Below are 14,299 nucleotides of genomic sequence, written 5' to 3' on the forward strand. Positions count from 1 at the left end.
AACAATATACCGTAATAAAAGTTACACAAATGTGGTTTCTGTCTTTCTCAAAATAGCTTACTGTACTGCACTCACCCTTTTTGCGATGATGTGAGGTGATAAAATGCCTATGTGATGAGAGGAAGTGTGGGGAATGATGCACTCATTGTGACAGTGTTAGGCTACTCTTGACCTTCTGACAACTTCAGGAGGAGGATCATCTGCCTCTGGACTGTGGTTTACTGCGGGACTGCAGGTAGCTGAAACCCTGAAAAGTGAAACTGCAGATAAGGGGAGACTACTGGATATATCACTGAATAAAAAGGCAGCAGGGCATTTAAGGGTGATGTAAATTCCAGGATTCCAAGCAACTTTCAGAAACAAACAGGTTGTTTGGACAATGGGTGCCCTGTTACTATCAAGTTGAATTTTGCAAGCTCTATTGGCCTGCTTTCCCAGTGTCACTCGTAAATATGTTCTCATGAAAAATAAGTGCCAAATGGCCATTGGAACTGCCCGGGACGTGCGAGCTGTTGTTTTTTAGTGTTTCCTGACTGCCTCTCTCCCCCATTCACTTTTTTGCCAATGCATCTGCGTGTTCTGCTCTCCTAGCTCTCTCCCACCCGTTTCGCAATTCTTCATTTTCTTTCCATTGCTCAGAAAGGCATCGACAAGAGAAAGAAACCTTTTTAAACTAATAGCCTAGAGGCATTTAAACTTGCAAAAGCTACTCTTCTTTTTTTATTAAATGGTCATTTGTGTCAGAGATCCTATTTGTACGAAAAATAAAAATGAAGAGACATCTGCTTAGGATTAGTGCCTTTTTGATTTCTGCACCTTCATTTTCAAGATGATGCAGTTTTACTGTTCTCTGTTAGGGAGCTACTTTTCAATTGTCAGGTGACCAGACAGACTCGAGAATGCAGTTTGGCGCATGAATAAAACGGGCCGCAGTGTTCATTTGCAATTTTATTTTTTAAAAATGAAATATTCAAAGTACTTTTTTCTTTCAAATATCGACACATAATGTTGAACTTTAAATATTTACAGCACGTTGTTGTGATGCTCTTGTAGAAAAATGCATGCTTCTGGCCTGAAAGCCAGAGCAAAATGCAAAAGACCATTTAACTGCAGCCAGAGAACATGAACCTGTACAGTATCCAGTCACTTTTCAGCACAGGAGTGAGAGCAGGAATACAAAATTGGAACCTATTGTTTCCTAGCAACATGGCTCACGCCATTATAACACAATTTTCAGTATGATTAGAACCTCTAACTGTTGTTATATAGAAACTGAAAGTGCCATACACTGTAAACATCTTTACTGTTGATGAGAAAGTAAGCAGCTAAAAAGAATATTTTTCTGACGTAAAGGCTATACTTCTCTTTTTCACCTTCTTTCTTACCGATGCTTTTGCCAGAAGAAGAGTAAAGATTTAGACATTGTCATGATTCATACAAGTAAAATATTTTTCAAGGACACAATCTGATATACTAACATTTATTTAAGAGGTTAAAGTCCACCACTAAATCTAAGGAAAGATTTTTAACTGCCAAACACATTTCCTTTGACAAATAATGTAAGATGACAACTGCCAAGACAAAATCCACAGCAAGTTTAACTAACTATTTTCAGTTACTGTTTAGGAAGTAATTTCTTCGTACACACAGTAGTAGGTTTGGTCCTTAATAGCTTTCACGTGAAGGACACACTGAACTAACAGTCACTATTTTGTGGTTGAATTCTTTTTTGTTGTTTGTTGTTTTCTGGTTTTTTTTGTTTTGCTTTTTTGTTTTTTGTTTTTTTTTGTTTTTTTGGTCTTTTTTGTTTTTTTGTTTTTTTTTTTGTTTTTTCCTTTGCAGAATAAAGAACCTTACAGAAGGCTGTGGAAGAGCAGTCTGAGATCTGAAGTACTAGTCAGGTCAGCTACGTGTATGTGAGTTCCTCCAAGAAAACAAGAATGTCGCATCCAATCTGTAGCCTTCTGTCTTTCCACAAGCTAGAATACACTCCAGTCTCTTCCAAAGAATGTGTTTCAATACTTGATTCCTATACTTTTGCTTCCATTACAATTGCCCTTACAGGAATGTATCTTTATAAATGTAAAAACTTCGCCCTGACTCTCTCAGGTGATATTACAGTGGGGCCTGGTCTGGTTAAAAATAGATTTTAAAAAAAGGAAAGAAAAAAAAAAGAGTAGGAACAACATGATAGAATGCTTGAAACTGTGTCAACAGTTATGAAAAAGAAAAATCTTAGAAAAATTATCATTCAATTTTATACCTCTCTATGTAGTTAGCCTGTGAATTCCAAATTATACATTGTCAAGTTTTTATACATTTGGCTATGTTGTATATATATTATATTATATATATATAGTCTATATATTATAGATCTTCTAGATAAATTGACAGTAAAGGACACGCTTATTTTATACAGTATTTTGCTGGGTTAAAAATAAAACATATGCCTATTTATATGGTGAGTGTTTTGCTAGAAATTAGGATGAATTGGGCTTTATTTCCCTTTCCTTCAGGAGTCATGCTTCTAATCAATAATGATTAGAATGACAACTAAAAATAAATGTAATCAAATGTCTGTTAAACTGCAAACTTTGCAGTTCATTTGGATCTCTAGACCGTAGTGCAAGAGTAAAAACAAAACGAAACAAAATAAAACAAAACAGCACAAGTAAAGTGGGCCTAACTAGGAAAAAGAAACAACCACAGAGTATTCCCTGCCTCCAGCCCAGAATGTTCTTCATGAGAGCCCCAACTAGCGTGCTCTCATTCGAACGTGCTTGAATGGTGTGTGGTTATGCAGTGTCAGCTGCCTGTGCTCTGGGTATGAGAAATTCAAATATTTCCCTTTAAGATACATTTACTTTCATCAGGAAATGCAAACAAATTGTTCTTTCATTAAGTTAAACTTCAGAATTGCAAATCTATGAAGGCATTCCTTGTATTCAGCTGAACGATGTACCCAATATCTCCACGTTCTTACTAAGAAATGCCAAAATGTTTCTCTTAGATTTACTGTTCATTGGTGCTAACCTTTTGGGTTTTTTTCTCTTTCCTCCCAAAAACTTTGGAAGTGGTAAAGAGAAAAATAATAGTTCAAGGCAGTATTAAAACCACAGCTATAAGTGATAAAAAGTGCATTTCCTGAATATAATACAACTTTAAGAAACTAAAGGCACAAACTAAATAAATATGTATTACAAACTAGAAATGCACAGTTCAAGGTAATCACTATTAAGTAAAAGCTTCAAATATTTGTTCCTAATGGATATTTAAAGCAGTTTGAAAATGATACATCATCAGTGAATTGCAAAAAAGTATAATAATCGCTTAAAATATAAGCAAAATAGACTCTAATATTGACATCTTGGATTAGTGATAAAATACATCATCACATTTATGAATGCACTCTCTATATACAGTTCGCAAATTATTTTTCCATTGATTTAAAAGAACTTCAGAGTTTCTAGGAACTTAAGGTCCATTTTTAGGCTGGTGTGGAGGTATTCAAATTTTCAACAAGTTTGTTCATAATTTTAGAATCCCGTGCTGAATAAATACTGTACCACTAACACAGGCCTGATTCAGGGGGAAAAAAACAACACAGTAATATGATTGTAGTCTCTATCAGTAATCTCTTGAGCTGGTGTGCTTCCAGTTAAAAAGAGAGAGGAGTTCATCATGAATTCTCTCTCTTTCTCTCTGTCTTTCTCTCGGAATACATGCGTAAGAATGTGGTAATCCCAATGTGAAGTTTTTGAAAATGAAATGTTTGGATCCACCCTCTCCTGCTGTCTGCAGGTCCTTGCCTTTCTGTCCTTCCACTTGGTGGAGTAAGAAATCAGACTCTTTAAAAACCTTAACAGGAGCCTGAATTCTGACTTTGCATATTTTCAAAGAAGACTGTCATCACAAAGCAAGGCAATGACCCCACACTGCATTTAGGTAGCTGGAAAGAATCCAAACTGTAACATTCCATCATGAATTCTCCTTCAGACATAGCGAATGTGCAGACCCAGTGATGAAAGGTGCTGAAGCTGGCTCAGGGGAATTTTCAGCAGGCCACATTGTGCTGTCATGTATTTTCATTTGTGGTAACTTACAATTACACAGCGTTTTCACAAACTGTCTCTTTGTCACTGGGCACAAATCTCGCAGCTCACCAAGGGACTTCTTTTTACTACAGGATTCATAAAGATTGAGAAACTGCAGCTGATATTAGCACTAATCCTGATCTTTTTCCAAAGTTTAACTGATCATGGAACAAAATAAGCTTTCCTGGAAAATAGTTATTTTCCCAGGCAGGACAGATGATTAAATAAAAATAAATGGGTAAAGACAGAGAACCAAAATAACTAACCGTACAAATTATTTTAGTAAAAAAACAGTCTGCCTCTCTATAATGAGTTGAAATGTTTTAGATTGGAAAGGGTTCGTTTAATTAAATTTCCTGACTGTGGCTGGGAGATGTTCAATACAGAATTGTACATTTGAAAGATAAATCTAAGTGGGATGAGTCAATGTGGCAGCAACTACTGTAATGTTTGGTTTGGTCTTCCCTTTAGTATTTTCCTTTCGTCTTAGTACTAGGTCTGTTTTTATAAAGGTTTTGGCTCTTGTGAATTTCTGCAGTAGTAGTGAACGTATTTATCGGTATTCCAGGCACGTATGCCTGCTAAAGCCTCTTTTATTTTTTTGTACCAGAATCATTTGTAGTAAATTACCTTCCGTGTGCACAACACCACTGGATTAGTGTATCAATACAGAATCACTAGGGTGAAACTATGACCAAAAACACACCCTATATATAAATGAGAAATTCCTACCCAGGTTAATAAAAGCTATGCTTACAATTTGGTAAAAAAAAAAAAAAGTAGTCAAAACAGGTTGTGGGAGAAGTTACACTGGCCAGCTGCCTTGGTATCATGTACACACAAGCAAATAGTGGTAATTCAGTCCTGTTACCACACCCATAGGGAGGCGTGGTAGGCAGAACCCAGCCACCACACGCCAAAACACAGCACAACAACATGGCATTTACTTTAACAAGCAAGGAGGAATAATCAGGGAGGAAGGGCGAATGGGTCCTGACTCTGGGAGATGGTGGCTGAGGACATTTTACACTTGTTTGTAAGTTTCCTATAACGGATCTGGGAAATGTGAAAGGGCTGGCAGTCTTTCGAAAAGCAAGGTTCAGAATACTATCGCACCACATTTTCAAATAGCCCACAAGTTCTGCCAACAGTTAAACGTGAAATTCCGTGTCACAATAGAGATAGAGAACCTTGGGTCCTTTATATTTGAACATATGCATGGCCTGACAAATTTAAAGTGGTGCTTTCTGAAAACTTTTTTTTTTTAGCTCTTTTACTTGTGTTATTTTGAATACTGCCACACAAGAACTAAAAATCTCTGTCATTTCTTAAAGAGTTTAAACAAACAATATTAAAATACCATCTTCCGTCACATTGAAAGGCAGTTGGATATGTTTTTCCTCCATATTTACATATACAGAGTTCTGATCTAGAAAACCAATACAATAAACCATTTTATGTTTTAAAAACAGGCAGTCTTTGGTGACGCAAAGGCAGAGATTTTTTTTGTTACCTCCTGCCTATTTCGCTCTGTCTCATAAAGTGAATATTGTTGGCACTGTCAGAAAGTTCTAAATACTGCTCAACAGACAAAACAAAATACCCATCATAACCTTGTACCCTCCCAGTGCTCAAAAGCTGCTGCTTTTCTCCCTCTGTCCATGCTCGAATACCCTCCTCCCCTTCTTGCAGTCTTCTTTGTTCCTTAGTCCAGGCCTGGGCAACAGCACGTTGTCTGGCAATCTCCAACACGTGATTCTTTTCCTCTTCGACAGTTGTCCCATACCGGATGTTGAAGCACAGAGCCCCGTGCTGGAGCTGGATATCTGCAAACCGTCTAGTCCTCCCATTCAACACAGAAGTCATCTGGGACACAGTGACATTGACACCGTTCTCTAGAATCCGCCTCCCCCCAGTGTTACCGATGAGCACCAGGTCTTCCTCCAGAGACCCAAGCTTAATGAAGTAGTGAGTGTCCCTCCCCTCTATGGTAAAATGTAGGTTTTCCAGGTAATGAGCATTATTGAGAATGGCAGCAAGCCGCCTGCTATCTTCATTCGCTACTCCTATAATATCAGCTGTTACTATGCCATCCTTGATGGCGAATTTTATACCTTTTCCAAAAACAGAAGGAACAGCCGCAAACCTTGGTTGCTTCCCTCCTTCAAGGCACCGTCCATCATTGTATCGGGGAGTCATAGGAAGTTGGTCCAAGGAAATGAAATTCCTGAGCTGTTTCTGGAGCTCACACTGAATACCCAGAATAGTCTAGGAAAGAAGAAAGGCACAGTGCAAATGCTTGGTGATTGTGAAAAGCCCCTTCTTGCTTTACCGTGCTGGTGTGTGATTTCACAAGAAGCCAAATTTGGAATCTCTTCATCAGCGATTTGGCAAAGACAAGACTAACAGGTTACTTGGTCACCTGGCATATACTTCTTGAGGTCTTGGTGAGTTAAACATAAGGAAGTATGTTCAAATTTGGTATCATAGAATCTCAGAACTAGAAGTCACTTCAAGTTAAGTGGGTCCAGCTCCCCCGAAACAAAGACATTTCAACTTCACCAATTTAACTAATACTCACTAGCTGTTTGTTACTGTACGTGGTGTGATACATTAGCCACAGTGAGGAGCAGAGAGGGTTTAAGGCCTTATTCTTGCTTTTAAACAGATTATAACCTTCTACATAACTACAGCAAATCAGCAAGAAGTTCACTGATCTTCTTACGTGGACTTAAAAAAAAAACCCTTTTTATTATGGGCATTTTCAAACATACTAGGAAATAAAAAGAAGAGAATCCACAACAAAGTTTCAGCAATTTCAACATTTTGATTAACTTTTTTAAAGGACTTTTAATTATAAAAAGGACTGTTAATTACTTTTTAATTACAAAATTATTTTTATATATGTATTTACAAAACAGGATAAGCCTATAGTACCTATTTAGATTTGCCTTTCCCTTATAATTTTTTAAAAAAGATTTTATTTATTTGAGAGAGAAAGAGAGGGCATGAGCGGCGGGGGGTGCGAGGGGCAGAGGGTGAGGGAGAAGCAGACTCCCTGCTGAGCAGGGGGCCCGACGTGGGGCTCGATCCCAGGACCCCAGGATCATGACCTGAGCTGAAGGCAGATGCTTAACCGACTAAGCCACCCAGGTGCCCCTAATTTTTTACACTTAAATTTCAAGCCCTCCCATCCTAATTTCAGTTTTATTTTGCTTAAGTAATTTTTTTTTTTTTTGCAAAGAGTCCTCCATTTCTTTCAATTGAAAGAAAAAGTTATTTTGTTTTCATTTGTACCTCATACTCTTGATGAAATTGTCTGCTGAACTGTGAATAGTTTGGTATTCCTATTTTCCCAGAGACTCTACCCCTATAGTATTTATTATTTTTACTTCATTGCTCTTACTACTTTTTCTTTGTCAGAATAATTTAATTCTGTTCTTCCCATGTTTTTTAATGCACTACACCCTAAATTGTTTCGCTGTTGGAAATCTGAAGTTTTTTATGTCTGTCAGTGAACAGTTTTCTCTATACAGAATCCATAATTGCCCTTGGCAGCCCGTTCCGGAATTTTAAAAGTTTAGTTCCTCCTGTTTGTCTACTGCAGCAGGGCATCGAATCCCACGTTAGTCTTGTCTTTTCTAAAAGCTCCAATTCCCTGATCCTTTCCTCATGGAAGCTTTTTTTCTACCTCCTCATTAACTGTGGACATTTCAGTGAATATTCAAGATAACTCAAAAATAAGTAAGCAAATATATGTTAATGCCATTTCATGGTGTTGGATGCTCGTCTGTTTTTTCAGATAAACAGAGGTGGTAAAATTTTTACAAACCTTTCCAGGATCCCACTCTTGAGTTTTTGTCTGAAGCTGTAGAAGCTCATAAGTTAATTCCAAATTTTCTAATTCTGGTTTGGGAAATCCAGGTAGAACATTGTGTAACTGGAAACCAAACAGCTCCAACCAACTTCCAATGTCTGTGAGGCACAAAATATAAAAGAAAAAAAAATGACGAAGCCCATACTTTATAAGCTTTGTGGAAAGCTTGAACGATACCTCTCCTGCCCTCAAAATGTTCAGCCAGTGGGAGGTTAGGGATAAAACTCCCCCTTCTATCACCTGCTCTAAAACATAGGATCCTCTCTCTACTGGGATACCTTTTGATTCATGGATAATCACAGAGATAGGTTCAGTTTACAGCACTGAAACTCTTAATGTGGTAATGGTACTGAGGCCACACAGACCGTAATATTAGATTTATTTGATGGAACATAATCCTGAATTTTTCCTTTATGAAATTATTCGTATAAGCTTTTTTAAAAAAGGATGTTATTTATTTGAGAGAGAGCGAGCACAAGCAGGGAAAGAGGGAGGGAGGAAGCAGACTCCCTGCTGAGCAGAGAGCCCCACCTAGGGCTCATTCCCAGGACCTCGAGGTCATGACCTGAGCTGATGGCAGATGCTTAACTGACTGACCCACCCAGGCACCCCTCATATAAGCTTTTAACAGTGAAACCTACAAACAGAAAGCTTAAAAGGAAAGAAAACGTGTCCTGGGATGCAGAAGCATCATGTTTTATGCCCTTTGCACAGTTGTGCTCCCTCTAGAAGACTAAGGAAGAGAGTGACTGCACAATAACTTGTGGGTTAACTGGCAGGAAGAGGAAGCATATTTACAGAGGCACTGAGATTATGTGATAAACACCATGGAGTTATTGCAAGTTTAGTGTAAAGTTTTATACCTGTGGTATACTTTGAAACATCTTGAATTTTGCCAACTGGGTAGTTATTTTCAAAGGAGTAGAGGTTGAATGGTTTAGGAAGGAGGTTCAACTGTTTCCATATGTGATGATTAGGCGTTGTCCACCTGCCAGCAAAAACATCATAATCCCTTTGCCCCAGGTGCACTAATTTAGTAAGCAAATCATAGAGTCCTCCATGGAAACCAATGACGACCTGAAAGTCAGGGTAAGTGTCATGATAGATATCTCCATAAGGCGTGTACAATATCTCTTTTATCACCTGACCTCGACTGCTGAACACAGCCAGTGGGGTGCCTATATTATCACAAGCTACATAATATTCTTCACCACTGCTTAGCTCCATGGCAATAAGGTGACCTTGGAGATCATAATACAGGGATGTAATCTCTGAGCTCGTGTGGTTGTACAAATGAGTAACTCTTATGGGGTTGGCCAGGTCCGCATAAAAGAACTGAAGGTGCTGCCCTAGGCTGGACTTACTGGCGACACGTCGCCCAAGCCCATCATAGTAATACTGCACAGTCCAGCCAGCAGCCTTATTGTAGGCTTTCTGCAGCAGACCATTAGAATTATATTCAAATATGTCATTTCCCCTCTGTCTCAGAAAGCCATCTTCATCCATTTTATACTGAATTTCCCCGAGTCTGGTGATGCGGTCTCGGAGGTCATATCGGAGAGGAGTAAGACGAGCACTATTTCCATGGCTTAAGAGGTTGATGTTTCCATTCAGATCATAACTATAACGCCATTGGGTTTTGTCATTTACAGAAACAGTCTGAAGTTGCCCATCGGCATCGTATTCATAGAAGTATCTTGTTATGTTGGCATCTACTCCCACTCTTATATCACATATCACCATACGCCCCATATTATCATATTGAATAGTCATCCAGTAGGCAATAGCCTTTAGGATTTCATATTGGACTTCAATAACTTGTCCGTTGGCACTGAAGATCTTGGTGTGCTTCATCACCGTAGTGGTTATGACCTGATTTAAATCGTAATTAATGACACTGAATTTTCCAAACTGCTCTGTTCTACCGGAAACATCAACATATCGGTACAGATCTATGGGCAAAGGGGTTTCGTTGATCACAGCTTGCATGCTGGTAACTCGGAAGTTGTTGTAGCTGTAGTCAAACCGAGCGTTCACCAGCCCTTCTTCACTGAATCTGAAGATCTGGCGTCCAATAAGAGGTCCTGAGGAATCAAAATAAAAACAATGAGAACAGAGCTAGATGGGTAATGTCGAGCAATCAGAAGGATCTAGGGTCAGGGTCTTTAGTAGTGATGCTTTTACATTCAAAATAAGATATTAGAGATTGACCTCTGATACTTCACGCCCGGGCATATCATCTCATAGATACACACGCTCAGAGCTGTGGTCAGTAAATACGAAAAAATACTGTACGCTATAGTTATAGAGTAATTTAATTACAGGAACTATTTAAGTAACAGCCCATCCAGTGGCTTGGGGTGATGAAACTGATATTATCAACATCCTTTCTTGTTATAATCACTGACAAAAGTACTTTTAATTCGTTTAACCTGTGCTACAAAGTCAGCAGGTCAGTTGTTGACAAAATCCAGCATTAAGGTAACTGACTTCGGGCATTTGATAAGCTAAGCCCAAAGGATGAAATATATTCAAAAGTTCTGACTTTTGAACATATTTTGCCATCCTCTGAGGCTTATAGAGGTTACATGGGGCTTGAGCTCGTTTCAGGGAGGCTCAACTCCTGCAGCTGCATCTCTGGGAAGATCTGGTAATGAGTTAGGAAGGAGCACACCGTTGGATCAGGTTCTCAGAGCTCAGCTTTTCTGAGAGCTGAGACAGAGACAGAGAAATGCACGGTAGGTTTTTAAGGAATCAGCTTTCATGCAGTCTATAACAGGTTTTTATTTTCAATGGAAGATAATTTAATAACCAAAGTGAATGTTTATGGGATTGGATGTCTAAAGGTCAATGCTTCTATTTCACACTGTGGCCAGCAAAAATGTTGTAAGAAAATACTGACCGATGTGGATGTACGCACTGCCACCCTTTCACAACAAACCTGTTTGCCTATATCTGATCGTGCAAATGAAGCCGTCGTGCATCAGGTGTATTGTCTTAATGACTCCAGAAGACTCTTCATATGTTAATGTGACCTGAGTGGTATCATAGAGAACTTCAGACAGCCTGGCTTGCTTGGTGTATTTGTATAAAACTCTGCGCCCTGTTCCCAGATGCAGGGTCTGCAGCAGTCGGCCGTCCCGACTGTAGTCTTGGATAAAAGAAGTGCTACTGTCTGGCGGGGTGTAGATGTTCCGGTAGTAGCCCACTGAAAGCATGGTTTGTAGGCTGTGGCGCACCATACTCGGCATGGTGACTGAGAGCAGACAATCCGACTGGTCGTACTCAAAGATGTAGCGCCGCTGGCTATGTAAGAGAAGCATCACAGACTGAAACGAGACAAAGGCAAAAAATAGCATAATACGTACCACTGAAGCTGAGGAGATTAAAGGAGATTAAAGAAACACATTCATCCATTCAGCACAGATTTATCCAGCACTTGCTATGTGCCAGGCACTGATATAGTGCTGGGTGGATATAGTAGCGGGCAGTAATGGTGTCTGTGGAGAAGAAAGACAAGCAACCAAGCAATTACAACACCGTGTGCAGTGTGTTATGACAGAGGAAGGACAGGGTGCTTATGGGAGTAGAGCAAGAATAGCTAAGCCAGACTTAAGAGGTCAGGAAAAGCTGCCTGGAGAAAGCAGCATCCAAATTGAGATCTCAAGGATGACTACAGCTTTGGCCAGGTTTGAAGGCAGGGAGGTGGGGGGAGCCGGGGAGGGAGATAGTGCTCCTGACAGAGGGCACAGCATTGAGGGTCTGGATAAGAAAGAGAACATGGCTTTTCAGAGAATGAGAGGAATTTTGTGTGGCCAGAGCATGTGTGTTGGGGGCGGGGTGGTGAATGGCAAGAGATGAGGCCAGTTAAGTAGGCTGGGTCCAGATCATGCTGGGCTTTCTAAGCCATGCTAAGGAGGCTGAACTTAAACATGCTGGCAACAGGGAACCACTGAAAGCCAAGTTGAAGGACAGGGTCTTGCAGAGCTGGGACAAACAATCAAGTCAGTATTCCAAAAGGGTTACTGTTTGTGGAGTCGCATCCATGTGGAGATGGATTAGAAGGTAAATGGAGGTGAGGGCATGCCACATACTGAGTTACAGTCACCAAAAAGTATTTATTGGCTTCACGTAGTCGTAAAGTCTTCCTCAAAAGTTTGTATATAAAATATTATAATTATTTCTCTGCAATTCGTGTTTTATTTTTTGAGTATAGTTGACATTTTTTTAAGATTTTATTTTTAAGTAATTTCCATACCCAACATGGGGCTCGAACTGACAACCTCGAGATTAAGAGTTGCACGTTCTATCAACTGAGCCAGCCAGGAGCCCCTATAGTTGACATTTTAAAAAAATTTGAGTATAGTTGACAAGCAATTCATGTTTTAAACTATATTAGGGGAACATGCCATTAAAAAGTGAAGAATTCTCTGGATATGCAACCCCTTTCCTCCAAACTGATCTGTATTTCAGAAATAGTTATTTGTTGAGGTATAATGCCTTACATATGATTAGGTATTTCACTGATACTGGTTTACCTTATTTTAACCTCAAATACAAACATAAAAGGAACACTGTTTTACAGGGGACTCAATCCTATTTCTAATTGAAAAGCATTTAAATCTCATCTTTTAATAAAAATAAAAAATGCTCACCCCTGGAGACTCTGATATAACTCTCTAAGGAAGCTTTATCCCTCCCTTCTTGAGAATTACCTTACCAAGCAAAAGGATTTAGTTGAGCTTATTTTCTGAAGTTTGTGTTATGAAAACAATAGGTATCTTTTCATTTTCTAAACATAAATTACATAAATATTTATGAATATGAATTACAGAAGCGTATATAATGTGCACTTCCCTCTTCTAAATATGAAATTATATTCTAGTATTAAATCTATTTCTTGGAACTGCATATCCCCCCGCCTTCTGAGAATTATTGATTCTGAATCGCATGTCAGTACTGTGAAGTCAAAGTCTGCAGTTATTCTCTCGTTTGTTCCTCCTTTCTGTTTTTTCCCACCAAGTACCCTGCCTTGCGGATACAAAGCTGCAAGCTGCGTGCGGGAAGCCTGTCACCTCGTCATCTGGGGACAACCTGCACCTCCGAAACTGCCACTGAACAGAGGCAGGAGACTTGGCATGAGGACACGAAGGGAGAACCACCTCCTTGACCAAGGCAGAACCAACAGAACCTGGGGGGAGCTGGTGAAAAATGCCTTTGCATTAGCTCTATGCTCAAAGTCAGATTTCTCAGCTCCTTTCCAGTCTCTTCTGTCAGTTTGCCACGAACAAATGACATCTGTCACCTGTGATGCGGGCCAGGGACAATCACCATATGGCTCCCATACATTATCTAGTACCAGCCTGCCTGGGCCATGCCTTTTCCAGTCGCTGTGCGTGCCTTGCCAAACATGTATAGCACATTGCCATTGTGTTCTCTCCCCTGTCTCATCCATCGCGCCGCAGTAAAAAACCACTGCCCGACTCTGTCCTAGGTGCTGCTGATGCAGTGCGGTCTCAAAAGCTCCCTGGTCTGTTTTAAAGCTTTCTGCCAATGGCAAGGATGTGGATGACGTGATTAGAAAGCTCGTGAATGTAACTGTTGTGTTGCCAGAACGCCATTTAGCTCTCACTTGGCTGCTTTCTCACTTTGGGTGGGCATTATTACCAGTTTGTTCAAAAATAATGCTTATGAGTCCATCCAGCACCCACAGTGCTGCTACAGCAGGAAAAAGGGCCATTTCTTCTGAGTCCAAACAAAAGAGTTGGAGACTTTGTATTTTTTTTAATGGGTTGTGAGATCCTAAAAGAGATCATTGTAAAGAAGGAAAAAAGAGCAAGCATGTATATTCATTTGAACAAGAATAGAAATGAGCAATGGTGGAAATTTGAAAAGTTAAAGCACTCGAGTAACCACCAGATGGCAGTGTGGGGCCACCTGGAAGCTCAAGGCAACGTGCATTGTATCACTTTAGGCAGGCAGCTTTTGAAAATTTCAGCCCTAAAGAGGCAATTTTGTGTAAATGTATCAGACTAGAGCATCTTATTAAATGATTATAAAATATCTTTAAATGCGTTTTTTAAGATGAAGTCCTTGAACGATTTTAGGAAACCGAAAGATTTACATTTACTGTAATACAAAATTTTAGCCCCACAAGTCTTCAAAATATAATTAACTCAGAGAAGTCTCATAAATCAAGATAGAGAATTAATGACCACATAGAGAAAATTTAAGAAACAATAATTGATTTTTTTTAATAGAGAAGAGATCATTTAAGCAACCACAGCTATTACCCAAATAATTATTTTTCTCCTAATGGCTACAGATC

The 14,299-nt window shown here is 39.4% G+C and overlaps 1 protein-coding gene across 1 annotated transcript in view; it reads right to left on the reverse strand.

Moving 5' to 3' along the window:
- Positions 1-1,352: 1,352 nt before the first annotated feature.
- Positions 1,353-14,299, reverse strand: part of TENM1 (teneurin transmembrane protein 1) — a 785,358-nt gene continuing 772,411 nt past the window's right edge. Inside the window, exons 31-34 of the mRNA XM_035008354.1 lie at positions 10,913-11,300; positions 8,835-10,055; positions 7,927-8,069; positions 1,353-6,362 (exon numbers count right to left, since the gene is read on the reverse strand). Of these exons, the coding sequence (XP_034864245.1) occupies positions 5,604-6,362; positions 7,927-8,069; positions 8,835-10,055; positions 10,913-11,300 (2,511 nt within the window). The 3' untranslated portion in view covers positions 1,353-5,603. The remainder of the gene's footprint in view (positions 6,363-7,926; positions 8,070-8,834; positions 10,056-10,912; positions 11,301-14,299) is intronic.

This window comes from Mirounga leonina, unplaced genomic scaffold (genome assembly GCF_011800145.1).
Source record: "Mirounga leonina isolate KUSES-001 unplaced genomic scaffold, KU_Mleo_1.0 Mir_101664, whole genome shotgun sequence".
NCBI classification, from domain to species: domain Eukaryota; kingdom Metazoa; phylum Chordata; class Mammalia; order Carnivora; family Phocidae; genus Mirounga; species Mirounga leonina.